We start from the raw sequence: 19,931 nt of genomic DNA, 5'->3' as shown, positions 1-19,931 counted from the left end.
TGGGCATCTGCCCGTTTCTGGGGGCTGGGAAGAAATAAAACGTGCACAAGTCGTAGCAGAAGAATGTGTGCTCCATACAAAGTTTGAAGCTGGAGTAAATAAGTGTGTTCAAGGGGCGCCTGGGTGGCCTAGTCGGTTAAGCGTCCGACTTTCGCTTAGGTCATGATCTCGCAGTTTGTGGGTTCGAGCCCCACGTCGGGCTCTGTGCTTACTGCCAGCTCAGAGCCTGGAGCCTGTTTCAGTCTGTGACTCCCTCTCTCTCTGACCCTCCCCTGCTCAGGCTGTCTCTCTCTCTCTCTCTCTCTCCTAGAAATAAATAAAACATTAAAAAAATTAAAAAAAAATAAGTGTATTCAATATTTATTAATTTCCAAATGAATAAGGAATTGCTAACCTGGGTGCGTGAATCATGGGTGGGCCTTGGTGAGAGAATGTGGTGAGGTGGTAGTGGTTACATGGAGTTATGAGCACTCTGCATTTTTCAGGGAAGCAGGTCCATTGCTTATGTTTAATGACCTCAAATTTTCAAGTCAGTTTTTCTACCAGTTTACAGGTGCCCTTCGCATTGTTACTATGGTCCTACCGAGAATTGCATGATGGTTGAGAGTTAGGAGAATGGTGAGTTGTTAGATCCAATCAGTATTTAACAAAAATTCATCGAGAATCTTCTATATGCCACAGCAGCTGTTGTTGGCAGAAGATGCAATTTTCATAAGAGCACAGAGTCCTTGCTTTTGTGGAGTTATTTTCCATAATTTTTAGACTATCTCGAAATTCAGCAGACAAGGATCAAAACTGAGGGCAGAAGAGATGACATGTTTGTTTCATCCTATATTGGTTTTGGCTACAGTTCATTGGAAATGAGTACAAATATTCTGTGGAGATTGGTTTAAGAGAGTAATAACTGATTATTTTGTTGCAGCACTCTGGTATACGGCCTCTACCGTTCACTAAGTGAAAAATATTTTTCTTCCAAGGTAACTGAACTGCACAACATCAAAAATATAACCAGACTGCCTCGAGAGACAAAGAAGCATGCAGTAGCAATTATCTTCCATGATGAAACGTCAAAGACATTTGCCTGTGAGTCAGGTAAGCAATTATAGCCTCTGTCTACCGCTTGTGGAAATGGAGCCACTCCTGAGAATGGCCCAGATGGATTAAGTTACAGCACCACCAGGGAAGGCGGCATCGGGGTAAGACTGGGCTGTAGAAGACTTGAGGAGGAAGCTCAACATACTGATTTCTACAGATGTTTGGGTGCTTGTTTATTCTCTCTGTGTCTGGATTTTGCTCCCGGTTGGTCAGAGGATTCTGGAGGTTTCCATTCAAGCTTGAAGAGTTAAGTTAAACAGTGCCTGCGAGATGTGGTCAGGGCAGCTTGCGACTTGTATTCTGGTTCTTTCCGGGTGCAGATGTAGGCATTTGCTGGGAGAATAATAAGGCTGCCAAGCGGAAGTGTGGCTCAGCACAGCCGAAGTCCCCAGACATTCTAAGACAGAGCTTTGAGCAATTGGTTGCTTTCATGGCTTCTCAGTACTACAAGGGAACACATTTCAGATTGCATTTTAGCATCCCAGCTCATAAAGCACTCAGACATCGTTGAGACACAAGGCAGTTTATAGTTTGAACCGGCAGTATTTTTCATTTTGAAAGCCCTGTGCTATGTAATGTATTAGTTGGCTTATTATAGCTTTTTAAGGATTTTGCTCAATGAAGTGGTGCATTCGTTTTACAAAGGATGGAAGCAAAAGGCAGTAAGGTTCGACAGACATGAGTTTAAAATAACAGGTCTTTAGTAGAAGCCTTACTGAGTATTTTTTGAAAAGGAAATAAAGCTTCTGGGTTTATAAAGTTTATAGGTATAATACCAGGTTCTCTTATTCTAAAATTGATAACGTTGCCTTGCCTAAATAAAATTGTTCATACCTCCCTCCTCACTACACTTCCTCTGTTTTGCTAAACCAAATTTGGATTTATCAAAGTGTTTCTCTTTCCTTGGATGCTTTTAATCCCTTTTGCCATACTTCTTCCGCCCATCATCTGGCCTCATTTCATCATTTAAAATTGACTTTTGGCATTGCATAGAAGTCTGGTAACTGGTGATATCAATTCCATTTTGTAACAGAGCCGGTTCCCGCCTTGCGGTTATTCACATATAAAAGTATGTGTGCCTTCTTGTTCACTGTCTGACCATTTCGTTTTCCTCTGAGCTCTCAGATCTTGTCTCTTACTGAAACTAACAACCAGAAAATTGATCTTCTAAAAAGGATAGAAGATAATTTTCACGATTTTTTGTGTTTGTATGGCTTTACATTTTTGAAATTATACTGGGCCATGTTGGGTGTATACTTAGGCAACATTGAAGTCTGTTATTTCAGTGAATGTTATTGAGTTATGTTTCTGAAATTTGGACTTAAGAGTCATAAGCCACAAGTCTAATGTTGGAATCTTTTTACAATTATTTTTATTTTTATTTATTTTTTTATTTTTTGTTGCAGTGGTGGTTTGATGGTTCATGTAAGATTTTTGAGAAATGAAGGGTCCTTCATTAAAACAAAATGGCCTTAATGTCCAAGAGGAGAATTTGCAGACATATAGGCTGAAGCTAGATCCGAGTCTAAAAATAAAAGAATGGTTTTATTTGAATTCCTAGCAAGGAGTTTTCAACTAGTTTAAATTATGACCTATTTGAATTATTTGTTTTTTAAGTCACTTTTTTTATATGTAGATAGAGCAGTCTGCTTGAAGCTAGGAAGCTAAGAGTAAAAGTATATAAGAAACTGTGGCGTGAGTTTATTAAATTTTCTTAACTTCATGGAGCATGAAAGTGGAAAACAAAGAAACTACTTGAAACACATAAACAGGGAATTTGAGTATCTTTTCTAGCAAATTATATTTTTTAGATCAGTGTTAAGATCAGTAGTCCATGTCTGTTGACAAAAATGGCAAAATTATTTGGAAAAAAAGACTCCCAATGGTAAAGCAATCACAGATGTGAAAATCAAACTAGCAATATTGTTAAAGCCAAAATTAAAAGGAGCACTCAGATTTATTTCTAATGCGAATGTGTGTAAAAGTGTATTCTCATGATAGCTACTGAGAATGTGGATTGCCTCAGTTTTTTTTTGAGAAGACAGACAGCTGCTACTCTTTGAGAACATATCCTGTATAAATATATGCACCAGTCCATGAGGTCGTAGGTTTAAGCAAATTATGTGTAATGACAACAAAATTGGAAACAAATGAATGGCAATCAAGAAAATACTTGAACAAATTGCAGTATATCCTTATCACGAGATATTATGCAGTCCTTAGGAAGAACTCTAAGTAAGCCAACTGAGTTGAAGACATGTGTATGAATTTTAGTACCTCAAGCAAAACACATCAGCAGAGAAGTGGATACTGAATAATCACGTTTGTAAAAGAAACAATGAGAGAGATAGTGTGTGTTTTACCAAGTGTTACCTGGGGTGACAGCAGATGATAATAAAGTGGTTGGAAAAGGAAGGGGGGAAGGGGGAAATGCAGGCAAAAAAGGGAAAAGAAAATAAATTGAACAGAAGAAAATACCTCACTTAGAAACTATCCTATTTACATGAAATGAATATGGGAATGTGTGAGTGCACGCATCCAGTGCTTAAAGTAAGTTAGTCACCAGGGAAATGCAAATTAAAAACTACAGTAAGGAAAATAAAACACAATAAGATATCACTATGCCCCTGTCAGAATGGGCTAAAAGTTAAAAAAAAAAAAAAATAACACCACTAAATGCTTGTGAGGTTGCTTAGAAACTAGATCACTCATACATTGTCAGGAATGTAAAACGGTAAAGCCACTTTGGAAAATAGTTAGCAGCTTCTTTTTTTAAAAAAAATTTTTAAAATTGTCTTTTATTTATTTATTTATTTATATTTTATTTATTTCTGAGAGAGAGAGACACACAGCGTGAGCAGGGGAGGGTCAGAGAGAGAGGGAGACACAGAATCTGAAACAGTCTCCAGGCTCTGAGCTGGCTGTCAGCACAGAGTCCGACGCGGGGCTCGAACCCACGAACCCTGAGATCATGACCTAAGCGAAAGTCGGACGCTTAACCGACTAAGTCACCCAGGAGCCCCCCCTTTTTTTTTTATTTTAAATGTTTTATTTATTTCTAGGAGAGAGAGAGAGACAGCATGAGCAGGGGAGAGTCAGAGAGAGAGGGAAACACAGATTTGGAAACAGGCTCCAGGCTCTGAGCTGGCTGTCAGCACAGAGCCCGACCCAGGGCTCGAACCCACGAACCCTGAGATCATGACCTAAGTGAAAGTCGGATGCTTAACCGACTAAGCTACCCAGGTGCCCCAGTTTCTTATAAAATTAAACATGTAATGATTACACACTCCAGCAATTGCGTTCTTGGACATTTATCTCAGGGGAAAAAAATATGGAAATTTATGTTCACGCACATACATATACAGGTACAAAAAAAACATTCATGATAGCTTTGCTTACAATAGCCAAAAACTAGAGAGACCCCAGATGTCTTCCAACAGACTGTGGTACACTCACACCATGGAATGCGCCTCAGCAATAAAGAGAAGCACACTATTGATAAAGGCGGCAACCTGGATGAGTCTTGAATGAATTATGCCACGTGAAACGAAGGCAGTCCCAAAAGATTACATATTTTGCAAATCCGTTTGTGTAACATCTGTGAAATGACAAAGTTTAGAAATGGAGAACAGATTTGCTGTCAGAGTTTCAGAATGGGATTGGGGGTATGGGGGGCCCGGGGGAAGATGGGACATAAGAATACCATGACCTTGTGCTGGCACTGAACACTTATGCTGATTGTAACGGTGCATGAACACACCCACACAGGTGGCGAATTATGTAAAGAACTTACACACACACACAAGGAAGTACAAGTAAAACTGGGGAAATCTGAATAAGATCAGATCATCATTATCTTGGCTGTGATATTATACTATAATTTTGCAAAATATTACCTTCGGGGGAAAGTGAGCGAAGTTTACACAGAATCTTTCTGTAATATTTGTTATTACTATACATGAATCTATAATTATCTCAACAATTTTTGCTGCAGAAAATATATCTATACTCTCTCTAAGGTCACCTGTGATACATGTTTAAGTTAAAAGAAGGCTAGAGGGGACTTGCAGGGAAAAAAAATGTATTCTAATGTGGTAAAAAGAAACTGACAATAGTAACGGCAAAGAACAAAAATAAATGATCCTGAATGTGTGCCTGTGTAGCTTCTGTATGTTTTGTGAACACAAAGTAATGAGGGCAGGGGGACATATGTGTTTGGTGTCCCTTCTAACAGGGACTCCTTGCGTGAGCCCCTCCCCAGCCTATGATGCCCCTGTGTTCCGTTTCTCCTGGCCATTTCCACATGGGCTTCCATTCTGGCCCTGGTATCTCAGGCCCTTGACTGTAGTGCCTCTGCTCTCCAAATCCACAGCACCCTGACCTTGGACTTCATATATCCTGTTCACAATGTCTCCATCATATTTAGGCTCAGTGAAGACATGGTCATATTTTCTTTCTCACCTCAGAATCTCTCACACCGCAAGGCGCATACAAATTTGTTGAATTAATGAAGTAATGAATGAGCAAAATCTGTATTTAAGTTTTGTTATAATGATATATTTATATTCAGCTTTTCCTAAGAGGTCTTTTTTTTTTTTCCAAAACAAGTTTTAGAAACTAACGTGGTGGCCCCATGGGGAAAATTGTTTAAACTGCCAAATGCCAGATTGTTGTGTGTTTGTGATAGGGTGAGAGGGAGTAAATGATCGTTGTGCTGTGTGTGTGTGTGTGTGTGTGTCTGTGTCTGTGTCTGTGTCTGTGTCTATGTGTGTGAATTGTCATGGCCTACCAGATTTGCTGCAGCAACTCTATGAGTAGAAGTTTGTGGAACACAAATAAGAATTTCTGGAGTTTGCCTCTTACTTGAAAAGACCCCTTGCTCCTTTTTCTGAATATGTTCAGTCTCAAGTCGATGCCTAGTAAATGATGGAGCAGGTGGCTTAGATGTTGGAAACCCAGAATCTGGCTAATAGATTCTACTTATCTTCATTACAGAAAAGATAAAAGAGGAAAAAGAGCTCAACTATGTCCATATCGGAATACCTCAGGGATATTGCAAGTTGGGTTCCAGACCCCCACCATAAAGCGAATATTGCAGGGTGGTGGTTGATGAGGGTTGCGGTGACTGTGGCAGTTTCTTCAAATAAGACAATGAAGTTTGCCACATCAATTGACTCTTCCTTTCATGAACAATTTCTCTGTAGCAAGCAATGCTATGCGATCACATTTCACCCACAGTAGAACTTCTTTCCAGATTGGAGCTAGGTCTCTAAAATCCTGCCTCTGCTTTATCAACTAAGTATATGGGGAATATTCTAAATCCTTTGTTGTCATTTCAGCAATCTTTCCTTCACCTTCAGCAGGAGTAGATTCCATACCAATAAGCCACTTTCCCTGGTCATGCATACGAAGTCACTCTTCATCCATTGAAATTTTACCATGAGATTGTAGCAATCCAGTCACATCTTCAGGCTCCAGTTCTGATTCTGGTTTTCTTGCTGTATCCACCACATCTGCATTTATTTCCTTCATTAAAGTCTTGAACCCCTCAAGGTCATCCATGAAGGTTCGAATCAGAGTCTTCTAAAGTCCTGTTGGTGTTGATACTTTGACCTCTTCCCATGAATCCCGAACGTTGTTACTGGCATCTAGAATCGTGGATGCTTTCCAGAGGTGTGCCATTGACTTTGCCCAGATCCATCAGAGGAATCGCTATCTATGGCAAGTGTAGCTGAAATTACTCCTTGATCCATGAGCTGCAGAGTGGATGGTGTGTTAACAGGCATGAAAACAGCATTCCCTCCCGTTGTACATCTCTGTCACAGCTCTTGAGTGACCAGATGCATGGTCAATAAGCAGTCATATTTTGAAAGAAATCTTATTTTCTGAGCAGCATGTCTCAACAGTCGGCTTAAAGTATTTAGTAAGCCCTGTTGTAAACAGATGTGCCTTCTCCGGCCTTTGTTCCATTTACAGAGCACAGGCATAATTTTCAGCCTAATTCTTTAGTTCCTAGGATTTTCAGAATGGTTAGTGAGCACTGGCTTCAATCTAAAGTCATCACTTGCATCAGTTCCTAACAGGTCAGCCTGTCCCTTGAAGCTTTGAAGCCAAACATTGTCTTTTCCTCTCTATCTATGCAAATCCTAGATGGCATCTTCTTCCAATATAAGGCTGTTTCTATATATACTGAAAACCTGTTGTTTCATGCAGCCATTTTCATGAAATATCTTAGCTCCATCTTGTAAATAACTTGCTTTGGTCTCTACATCAGCTCTTTCTGTTTCACCCTGTACTTTTATATTACAGAGATGACTTCTTTCCTTTAAACCTTATACACCAACCTCTGCTAGCTTCGAACTTTTCTTCCGCAGCTTCCTCCTCTGTCAGCGTGCGTACAACTGAAGAGAGTTTGGGCCTTGCTCTGGCTTAGGCTTTGGGTTAAGGGGATGCCATGGCTGGTTTGATCTTCAATCCAGACCACTACTACTTTCTTTGTATCAGAAAGAAGATTGTTTCATTTTCTTACTATTCCTGTCTTCAGAAAGTAGCACTTTTAATTTCTCTCAAGAACTTTTCCTTTACATTCACAGCATGGCCCAGGTTCTGCCTGTCTCCGGTTTTGATACACTTCTCACTAAGCTTAATCATTTCTACCTTTTGATTTTAAATGAGAGATGTGTGACTCTTGTTTCACTAGAACACTGAGGGGCCATTGTAGGGTTATTAATAGACCTAACTTCAATATTGTTGTGTCTCAGAGAATGAGGAGGCCTGAGGAGAAGGAGAAGAAGAGAGATTGGGGGGGTGGGGCAGCCAGCCAATGAACAGTCAGAACACACACACCATTTATTAGGTAATTTCAGCATCTTGTATGGGCACAGTTTGCTCCATTCCAAAACAATTACAATAATATCATCAAAGATCACTGATCTCAGTTACCATAACAATTACAGTATTATAAAAAACAACTGTGAAATATTGCCAGAATTACCAAAATGTGACACAAAGTGAGCAACTGCTGTTGGGAAGGTGATGTCAATAGACTTTATGATGGAGTGTGGCATGAATCTTCAGTTTGTAAAAACCTTGACATCGACTCAGCATGATAAAGTGAAACATTCTAAAACGTGGTATCCCCGTGTGTGAAATCCGAAAACTTATCTCCAACTAATTTAAAGTGAGTTGTATTTAAAGTCTGAACAACCAGTTAATTTCTGAAATGATTATTTGAAGGATTGAATTTATCCATAGCATAATGAAGTTATGTAAGTTTCTTCCATCCAAAATGTATAATGGAATATTCATGAATTGAATAAATTTTCCCATATTAAAAATGAAAAATATTTGAGTCAATCCCAAGTCCCAATATATCCATATACTTATAATTAATTTTCTTTAATTTCGCATCAACATTACTTTGTACCCGAAATACCTGGCCATCAGTTTATCCACATTATACTACCCAAATTCTATATCCTTATTTCTAAGAGAATCTTATTTTCTAAAATAACATCTTTTCCCCATACCTGTCTATATTAGTCAATAAGATGCATTTGGGTCTTATGTTATTATTGCTGATTGTTTTAACAAAGCATTTTTAATGCAGAGGGTTCCATATGGTTTTCTGTTTCTCACACATCACATAATCCTTCTTACCACAAATAAGTTCAAAAGGGATACTGTCAAAAATCATCCTTCAAATCAAAATAAAAGGTAATAGCATGCATTGAAGTCTTTATTTCGATTAGCACTTTTATTATATATGCACTATGAAACCTGTGTTGGTACTCACCTGTGGCACAGAACCTATAAACATAAATGAACTTGTGTCTCTGTGTTAAAGTTTTAGACACTGGACAAAGAGACAATCTTGGAGTTAGATGAATATAAATATAGGCCGATAGTATACATACAATGTCATAAATACGATGTGTGTATATGATCTCACCAAAAGTATTTTTTATTTGAGTTTTAAAAAGCATTTCTATTTCCTTATTAGGAAATCTTTTGAACCATGTAGATTATTTCATTTGGGAGAGTTCAACTTATGCTTATGAATGAGGGAAAGGTCCCCCATATAAAGGTTCTATTATTTCAGGTACTCACTGCTGACTGTACAACTTTTCACATTTGTGGTAATGAAACTAATTTGATAGAACCAAGCCATTAAAACAAGTAGTAGGCTTTGATAATTGTTGAGTTGTATTGTCAAATATGACTTTAAATTGCTGAAGTGTAGCTTGTAGAACCCAAAGTAACAGCTGGTATATATCCAATACAAAGGATAAAAATCAGTTGTATTGCATTTAAGAAGTCCAATGTGGGTTTGATATTAGAAAAATAGTAGCAATTGCTGCTGAGAGTTACATGGTCTGTGGATAAACATAATCCTTCGGTTTTAAGAGTTTCAAGTGATGTCAGCCCAGCACATTTTATGAGCAGTCCATTCACTTTGGGGAAAACGGGAGACATTTCTGTTTACTGATTGTTCAGTACCAAAGACAACTTGAATGAATTTGGAACAACTTCTGTTTCTAGCTGACTCAGTCACTGTGGAAATGGCTGGTTTATAACCATCTGGTCCTTAGCTCTCCTGCTACGAGACTTGGAAGAAATCATTAAAAAACAGAGTCTAGTGGTCTTTTTAAAAAAATTTTAATGTTTTTATTTAGTTCAGAGAGAGAGAGGGAGAGAGAGAGGAGAGAGGACAGCGCAAAGAGGAGAGGGTCAGAGAGAGAGGGAGACACAGAATCTGAAACAGGCTTCAGGCTCTGAGCTAGGTGTCAGCACAGAGCCTGATGTGGGGCTCAAACCAATGAACCATGAGATCATGACCTGAGCCGAAGTCAGATGCCCAACGAACTGAGCCACCCAGGCACCCCGAGAATCTAGTGGCTTTATGTGATCTGAAATGTGTTGGAATTTTGAAGTTATTTCTTTAGAGAGAGTGAACTGCTGTGTAGCACTGACAGTGTAATGAGACTAAATTCTTAACGTTCTTTGTAGATTCACATTGAATAAAAATACCAAACCTGAAGTTGCACCGTCTCATAAAAAAGACTAAATGAATTTGGTAAACTGTGGGCATGTTTTTATAAGGTTGGCATGATAAACAAGTCAGAGACAGAAGTGATCTGAGCAGCATTTTATGACTTCTTTCCTTGCACTGTCCAGGCACTAATGTGTAATGGAGGGTATTACATTTATGCCATTAAATGTAATGTGTGTAATACTGATGTTTACTCACTCATAAAGACTGATAAACTCTAGAAATTGATGTCTGGAGAATAAAATCTAATACGAATCCCTAGAGTATCTCTTTATGCCCCAATTCCAATGGTTTGCTTTTTCAGTTTCACTTGGTTCTCTTTTAGCTGCATGCCTTTGACCTCTGTGAACACGCAGGGGGCTACAGCTCGTGGGCTGTCTGCTGTGTGCACTGTCTGTGCCGTGTGCCCATCCTTCCACCCAGCACCCTGCTCTTCCTGCCTGCGCCTCCGTGTGACACTCTGTCCATCACTTCACACAATGAAGCACTCGCTAACTCCTTTCTATAAGCCAGCCCAGGAGATTTCCCCAGACGTCAGTCAAGCTCCAGAAAGTACTTTTTTTTTTTTTTAGTTAATTAATTTATCTTGAGAGAGAGAGAGAGCAGAGGAAGAGCAGAGAGAGAGAGAGAGAGAGAGAATCCCAAGCAGACTGTGTGCTGTCAGCACAGAGCCTGATATGGGGCTCTGTCTCACAGACCCTGAGATCATGACCTGAACTGAAACCAAGAGTTGGATGCTTAACCGCCGAGCCACCCAGGCACCCCTAGAAAGTCCTTTTGGAAGTAACTGCTATCTATGCAAGAACTGACAAAGTGCTTCTCAAGTTTTATGAACAATTAACATAGAGTGTCAGCTGGAAAATAGTCAGATGGGAGGTGTCAAAAATGTGCTCTTGCTTGATTTTCAGGATTTACATAAAGAATATTACCTTGGATGTGTCACTCTAAAATTGTGCCATATGCTACTCTGATATAAAGAACTATTCTTTTCTAAGAAATCAAACCATCTATAATTGGGCGCCAGACTTTTTGAAACCTTTGAAGCAGAAAAACGGTTTGAATATTTTTATGTTGTGAAAAAAAAAAAACCCTTTAACTTGAAATGTTGAATAAGGACTTAAAAACTGAGTATGTTTCTTAAAGTGGCAACTCAGTACACTAACAAAAATATGTAAGAAATTTTTCTTAAGCTTTCTAGAAACTGCTTTAAATGATTAATATTCAATAGTGCAATACACCTCAAGACTGAATTCATTTTTACCAGCTTGCCCCTGTATACCCATATATTTGTAAAAGATTTATTACAAGCATTAGGAAGAGGTATTAATACAAAATGGTCTGGTAGCGTGAAACTATGTTAAGGTTCCAATTCTTGTTACTTTACTTGGAAATAGTGTGTTTGCAGACATGATCCTGCCAAGGTGAGGTCATACTCGGTTAGAGTTGACACTACATCCAAGTGACAGGTGTTTTTATTAGAGAAAAAGGAATACGTTTGGCTGCAGAGATACAGAGGAAACACAGAAGCAGGTCATGTGAAGATGAAGGCAGAGATTTGAAAGACGTAGCCACAACCACGCATCGCCCGGATTTCTAACAGGACCAGAAACCAGCAGACAAGCGTCTCCTAGGTTCTTCCTCAGCCTCTCTCCACCGCGAGAGAACACATTTCTGTTGTTTCTCGCCACAAGTCTGTGACCATCTGCGATGCCAGGCCTGTACTAGCACACAGCTCTTTCAAATCAGGCTTAAAAAATATATATGTCATTTGTGGAGGGCTTTGGATAGGCTAAAACAGGGAGGCGGAGAGAACAAAAAGGAATTCTGTATATAAATGCAAATAAGAAATGATGAAATTCCTCCATGTTTCTTAAGTAGGTTTGGGAGCAGAGGAAGAAGAGCAGAAATAGCTGAGAGGAATTCAAAAGTTTGGACTTTGTTTTGAACACAAATGGGGCAAATTGAAGTTCTTTCTTTTTAAGCTACAAATTTCTTTTTTCTTTCTGATTATCAAAGGGATATAAGCTTTCTGTCTGAAAAATAAGGCTGACCTCATGTATTGAAAATACATAGAAATAAGTACTAAGTAAAACATAACATTTATTTTTTAATGTTAATTTATTTTTGAGAAAGAGAGAGGGAACACAAGTTGGGGAGGGGAAGAGAGAGGGAGAATCCGAGATGCCTGCGAGCCCAGAGCCTGATGCGGGGCTCAAACTCACAAACCATGAGATCATGACCTGAGCCCAAGTTGGACATCCAACGGACTGAGCCACCCAGGCGCCCCAAATATAATACACACACAGCTCAGCTTATAAGAAAGACAAGAGGTGCCACAAAAAGCTAAAATGAAGAGAAAGTTTTCAAGAGGAGTCCATTGGACCGGGGAGACGTTGTTCGTCTTGTAATGAACAAGGAACATGCGAGTATCATTGCGGCAGCGCTTGTGGGATAAGAGACAGTGCCTTGACTTCCACAAGTTAGGGCAGCACAACAGAGAACTTTCTGTTAAGGAGTGATTCAGAAAACAAAAGTCAAATGCCAGCGAAGAGAAATGACTAAGACGACTCCTTCTTCTAAACTCAGCTCCTGTGAACATGTCAGTTCCACACCTGACCTGGCTGCCATTTGTGTGCCATTACATTACTGTCATGATCGTGGATGCCACAAGCCCATGCATTTACCAAAATGATCCCAAATTGGTAATTTTCCTTCAGCAACACGTGCCTGTCAGGATTCTCACGCTCAGTCTCTAAAACAGGGAAGTACCAGCAAAGATGACCAAAATCATAAGCACCATGGGTACAAGTTGGAAAATAGATAAATTTATGTACAAAAATGATCACTGTGGTGCTTTTTGTAAAATAGAAAAAATAACGAACTAATTGCTCACTGGTTTGTCATTGATTTTAAAAAAAGAGATGATTTACAGCAATTAAAGCTGATGATGCAAATTTGTGTCCATTGACTTGAAAAGATGCAGATCATATATTAAGTGAAAAGTCAGTTTGCAAAATGTGCCACAAAGTGAGCCCAATATTTTGAACATGTATGTAAACATACACTCACATACATATACACACACATGCACATATACACACAAACATATCTGTTATACACACAAATATATACACACAGATATATTTGTGTGTGTATGTGCATAAAGTACTGAAAATTCACATCAATGACTTTGCCTTGGTGACGGACTATCAGAGATGAAAGATGTTCCTTTTGTATCTTTGTACTCGAAAAGTTGTCTCATTAGTAGGCACTGATTTTATTATTTTATGTATTATTAAAATATTGTACACAGATAATATAAATAATAGTATTACAAATATGTCATGTCAACCAACTTAGAAATAAATGAATGAAATGCAGTATAAATATGTAATATGTGCTTTTGTGGCAGTTATATAATTCCCCAAATTTTATAATGATTTGCATATTTTATTTACTAAACATATGTGATTTATACTTTTACCCTGTTTATTTTTATTTCTAGAAATCACGGTTTATTATTTTACATACTTTTGAAATTTATGTAAATTATACTCTGTTCTTTGGCAAACTGCCATTTTTTCTCGTTGTTATTTTTGTGAACTTTACTTTGATAAATATAGCCTTTGTTCATTTTATATTATTTCGGGTTATGCCCTTGTATATTTCTGATAGCTAAGTTATATATTTTTTTTTAATGTTTTATTTATTTCTAGGAGAGAGAGAGACAGCATGAGCAGGGGAGGGTCAGAGAGAGAGGGAGTGACAGACTCTGAAACAGGCCCCAGGCTCTGAGCTGGCAGTCAGCACAGAGCCCGACGCGGGGCTCGAACCCACGAACCGTGAGATCATGACCCGAGCGAAAGTCGGACGCTTAACCGACTAAGCCACCCGGGCGCCCCGCTAAGTTATATTTTTAAAATATGTCCATTCATTAAAAGTTAACAGCCATGAATATAACTCCATGGCTCTTTCCCCTTAATCAGTTAATAGGATGAATTATATTAATATATTCCCTGCAAAGCTATGGTCATGAACATACTCTGGAGCCAGACTGAGTTCACATCCTCCTTGGTACATGGGGCAGCCCATGGCAATTTGACATCATGGCTTTGTAATAAAGATTTAATATCAAAAGAACAAGGCCTGGAACTTATTAATGATTTGACAAATAATAGTTAATATCATCATCTTTATATTTCAAGAGTCAGTCCCAGTTGGGCATAGTGAAGCATTATTTCGTTACTAAACTTTTTATGTCAGTGTTCTGTGGCACAGAGGATTTTCACAGTTTGAAACAGGTCTGTGTATTTCCTGTACTTTCCTAGACAGAGTTTGGCATCAGGATACTGCCAGTGTTCATAAAAGGAATGTCTTGTTTTTAAGTGTTTCTGTTTTTAAGCTTTAGAGCAACTTAAAGAGCAAATGAGACCTTATGTTCATTTTGCTTTTGAAACCACGTTATCTTAGTGCCTTTTTGAGGTATATTTTGTTTACAAACTTCATGGCCACTCAAGCTTTCTATATCTACCTAAGGCGTTCTGGTAATTTGATTTTCCTAGAGTACTGACCCTTTGATTTTCAGATTTCTTTGTATCTGACCAGGCAAGACAGCAGCCTCTGGCATTAAGCACCTGGGTTCCAATGCGGAGTCCCCACATTCTAGTGATGTGTTTGGGAGAAACTGCCTTGCCTTCAGTAAATCTTGACCTTGACATTTTTCCAAAGGATAATTTCAGGAAGTACTAAAATGATTAATCACCTAACAGGGTGACTGGATCATAGTAAGTGCTTGTCAGTGTTAGCTATCATCACCTTACAGCTTATTCTGATTTCCTTTCATTTGCATTCACTTCTCTTCTCATTAGTATTACTGGGTACTTGTGTGTTCTTCTCTTTTTCTTTTTATCTACAGTGTTTAGAAATGTTTGCATTTTCCTGTCTTGTTGTGGCGGGTCAATGTGAGGAGGCAAGGGGGAGAGTCAGGGAAGTGGGCTTGTGTGCCCGAGGGTTATAATGGTTGATGGTAAAGGTTAAGCTAGACGGAGGGGACTGAGGGCGTCAGGGAGGGGATTGAATTTGAAACCACAGTAGGAGCAACAGTGGACTCATGATCGTGATGGAGTTCAAAAATGTTATTAAAACTGAGATAGTTATCAGAATAGGAACCTAAGCAGTGCTGGTCTCGGGCTGAAATGTGTGAAGGTAGTTTCAGTGAAGGATGTGAACTTCAATTATTTGATTAGCCAATCAAATAATTATTCAACTATTTGTTTTCCTGATGGGAAATAGTTAATTCCTCAATAATACAAGATTATGCCTTGCACATAACATGTAAGTTGTTGCCAGCCGTGTATTTAAAGTGTCTTTAAAATAACATAACTAAACCGTCATCCTGTTCTACTTTCCGGGCTGGCTTCTCGGGAGGGTTTCATTTTCACAAAGAAATATATTAATCTAATTTATGATTTACAAATATTTGAAATGCAGTAACAGGTTTTGTGTTCATTTCCCTTTTGAATCTTTCCGTTTCAGCAGATCTGGATGCTAGAAATATGTAGCACCTGAGAAAGACCACATAGGAAATCTCATGGAGTTGTTTAAATAAGTCCTTTCTGTTTACTGTGCTTTCCAGGCACGCACCTTCTTATTAGCTTACAAGCCCACACCGTACTTCTATGACTTTCTCCAGCACCATAAGGAGAGGAAGTAGAGACTAGAGAATTATATTTAAGTCTATAGTCTGATAACCTTGGTCTCTTGTGCATTCAGGCTTTGTGTTCTGGAAGCACATCACATTGACATTTGCAGGATTTGTTTTGATAACTATAATTTCTTGGATAGAATATATCACAAAGCTGCCTCTTAATGTCTGCAGCCAAAAGCATTTTTCTTTAGTGTGTCACTAAAAATGTTAGGAAATAAGCAGTAGGATTTTGTATTTAAGTACCCTGTTGCCATTTGCTTCGAGCTGTATTTTGCTGTCTTTAAATGGACTACTTCTAACACCATAGCTGCGGTTCACTAAATTGTACTGAATTTGTTTATAAATAGTGAGGCAGATGTCAGCAGCAAATTAGATTTAATGCAGGTCACCAAGGCCTCCTTAGATAAGGCACTCGCAGGCATTGAATGGAAGCTGCAGAATGACACAAAGAAAATTGAGATGCAGAGATTTGAACAATTGGTAGAGGGAACAATTATTATTGTTTAAGGGATACAAATGTAAGAACTAAAAAAAAGAATTATTAACCTTGAGACCAGTTCTCATTTAGGAATTTCAGGAAGACTTGAATTTATAGGAATGGACCCTACTGGGAAGAGTGAAAAATAATTTCTCATGTCCACTGCTACCACTCCAGAATCTTAATAGAAGTGGAATACACCCATCTGAGCTAGAAATACCGTTTCCCTATTCCCACAACTCTTCGTTTATACACTCTGATGAGGATTGCGGGTCCTCCTTGTGCTATATCCAGGGGAGCGTTTCAGTGTATGGAGCAGGTGATAAAATCCACGTAAAACATAACTAGGAAAGTACAGGTCAACTTAGGTCTAAATAATTTATTGAACATCTGTGTTGTCTGGATGATATTGACTCATGCTGTGCATAATCGTATTTCCAAGAAAAGTCTTTGTCTTCTAAGAAAGTAAAGTGGTGTAGACCAATGGAAATAAAGGAATCCAAAATTCAGTCGATTGTTAGCTCTGTGACTTGGCAAAATACTAAATCTCTCTATATGATGGCTACTAATATGTAGCAAATACTGCTATGCCTCCGGCACTGTGCTTTACGTGATGAACTCACTTAAATCTCATAATAATTCTCCCGAAACGTAGAAAGCTTATTATTCCCATTGTAGAGGTAGTAAAATGAAGGCACAGAGAGGTTGTGAGGCCCATAACTGGCAGGTGTTAGAGCCAGGCTGTGAATCCAGAACTCCTGCACTATCCTACGTGTAGTTTAGTCTTACTGTTTTCATCTGGAAAAGGGAATAACTTACAGTGCCCTTGACAATTAGACGTGATAGATACTCTGGCCCAGAGTAAACCCTGAGTGAATGGTAACTATGAGTCTTTTGGCCTTCAATAGCTACCAGTTTTTATCCGTTCTGGATGTAGGGTAAAGAACGATGCCATTTCATTATTTGGGAAGCTCTTATGTTGAATTCATCTAAAGCAGTTCAGAAATGAGTTTGGTTTATTTATTGGTCTCTAAAAAATTCTCTCCCCCTCTCCTGAACCCATTCTTACTCAAAGACATTAGTATAAAGATGTTCATCACCATCATCACTGCATCACACTCATCCTCTCCTGGTTCCAAAAGATTTAGTAAATCATCATAATTTTAACTTCTCTTTCCCACTAGTTGAGAAAGGCAACTGCTTCATATATTTTTTTAAATTCAGCAACCTTTTGTGGCTGCTGTTATATCATATACCAGCAGCAAAGAAATAAAAACTTTCAAGTTTCAGGCTTTGTAATCTAAAATCAGATAGAAATCAAGCGCTTTTCTGCAATCAGAGAAAATGTCCAAAGTAATCATAATCCTTTTTGCGAAGAGTTGTTTGGTGTCACTTTTCATGAATACGAGATCTGTCCCTTTAATCACCGGACCATCCTGTTAGATTTCTAAACCACACGCAATTAACCAAGCTTTGCCAGGGACGACTTTCATGAAAGAATTATTCTCTGATTCTTTTTAAGGGCTATATTTTCAATTTAATTAACTGAATCCTAACTCTGTTTTTTCTCATTCACAATGCCATTGTATTTGTCATTCAGTTTATAAGAACCCTGACTTCTGAACCATTTTATCATACACACTAGAAGCCAATTCCTTCCCAACTTGGATGTATAAAAGTGTTTTGTGCATTCTTTTACTCTATGCTGCATGGATTATACCTAATCTTCTTAAATATGGTTCTCCCCCATCTGCCTTTCTGGACATTTTTGAAGATCAATGCTGTTTAAATCTCCTTCTGCATCCTATTCTACTTGGTATCACTTATAAATTCTTATTTTTTAAATGCTATCAGTCATTATTAAAATATACTAAAGGCTGAAATAAATTTTAGAACAATTTGGCAAGGCAGCTCTAGACAATACCTAGAAACTAGTTTTCCTCAATTTTTTCTAGCATTTTCTGTGTCCTTATCACATTGGTAAATGCCCCAAAATGCCATTTAAAAGGCTATAAAGCAGTGCAGTAAGTGACCTAAGAATGCAGTAAACTCTTTATTAGTATCAAGACCAAATTAGAATTCACTTTAAGGTCACAAGTTGGAGTTGCTTTTATTACATTTTTCATGAGTCAGAATCCTAAGAGGAGCATGTTTTATGGCCAGAGAGTAAGTTTGTTTTATAATTTGTCAGGAAAATAAAATCTACGGCTTGATCGAGTTCTCAGGTTGCACATCTTGGAAGGGTAACTCACCTTAAATTGTTTTGGTTGATACTTCTGCCTTTGAGAATAAATTTCAGTAGCCCGTCTATCGTGGGCTAACCCTGCAACGAGATTCATTATAGTCATTATGAGTAATAAATATTTATTAAGGTCAGATGGGCATGCCACATGTGTAGTTCAAATCCTGAAGCTAGGAAAAAGTGTCCACGACTTCTCGAGTATTTTTTAATATATATTATATATATTAATATATAATAAATATATTAATTGCCTCAGAAAAGATGCAAATTAGTTAACGATCTCCTATGTTAGCTGCATTATTAACATTTATTACATGCTGTCTTTGGACCAGGCCCAGGACTCAGTATTCATGTACTATACTGAAAATTAATGAGAAAATGTTCATAGACTCAGCCTCAGTTATTTTGAAACCTGTTCCATTTCTGTTTCCAAACCTTAATGTATAATTATCATCTCTATGAAAATGAATTCACTGAAAGGGCAGTGATAAAGCAGTGTTTCAGGGAATAAACTCAGTGAATTTTGATATATGGAGTAGAGAAATGTGGCCCCATCCCTAAGTTGCCGGACAAAGTGAAAGTCAACTCCATTTAATATTCACTCCAGAGACGCAGCTAACACGCTTGACTTCAGCTGCCACCTGATTCCACTGCTCACTTCTGAGTAGAAACACACCGGTGTTATCTGTGTCCCTTTCCTGCTCCCCTTAAAACTCCCACCCAGTCCATCCACATTTCCTTTTGTGGCCGATAATTACAAGAGAAGAGAATGTATTCACCTTTCTGCATTTCTTCCTCTCTTTATTCATCAGTTTAAAAAAAAACTGCTAAGTGTTAACCGGGTAAAGGATTGCTTTAAGACATTAAGGATATAGTTATGAGCAAGCAGAGAAAATCCACAAAGAGCTTATAGTGGGAGGAAACTAAAAATAAGTAAAATATTTAATAACCTGGTGATAAGTGCTAACCAAGAAAATGAGCAGAAAAAAAAAAAAGTTGACCTTCACCAAAGAAAAAGTAAACTTACTCCTATCTTCATGGCGGAAGGTAATTTCACAGCTTGGAACAAGGCGCCGGCGAAAATGAGGCTTTATCCTCCCAGAGACTGGGAGACGGACATTATCTTCCTTGATGGCTGCGTTCAGAGGAGGCTCCCAGGTTCTCTTTGGCTGTCATACTGGCAGTGAGCTCTTCAGAAGATTTACAGCTCAAGGGGACAAGGTAAATGCTCCAAGAAAAGTCAGGAAGGTCGGGCTGTCGAGTTTCTGTAATAATCGCGGGGGTGAGCAGGTGGTCAGAGGCTTAGAGTCAAGCCGAGGAGAAAGTAAGAGGCTTGGTCGCCTACAGCCCCACCGAC

The 19,931-nt window shown here is 38.5% G+C and overlaps 1 protein-coding gene across 1 annotated transcript in view; it reads left to right on the top strand.

Annotated features, from left to right (window-relative positions):
• DOK6 (docking protein 6) overlaps positions 1-19,931 on the top strand; it is a 370,759-nt gene that overhangs the window by 139,952 nt on the left and 210,876 nt on the right. The window contains exon 3 of the mRNA XM_039251938.1: positions 978-1,092. Coding sequence (XP_039107869.1) covers positions 978-1,092 — 115 coding nt within the window. The remainder of the gene's footprint in view (positions 1-977; positions 1,093-19,931) is intronic.

Source organism: Hyaena hyaena, unplaced genomic scaffold (genome assembly GCF_003009895.1).
Source record: "Hyaena hyaena isolate Hyena2069 unplaced genomic scaffold, ASM300989v1 scaffold_404, whole genome shotgun sequence".
Classification (NCBI taxonomy): Eukaryota; Metazoa; Chordata; class Mammalia; order Carnivora; family Hyaenidae; genus Hyaena; species Hyaena hyaena.
Note: the sequence above shows the minus strand (reverse complement) of the source record. Positions and strands in the feature narration are given on the sequence as shown.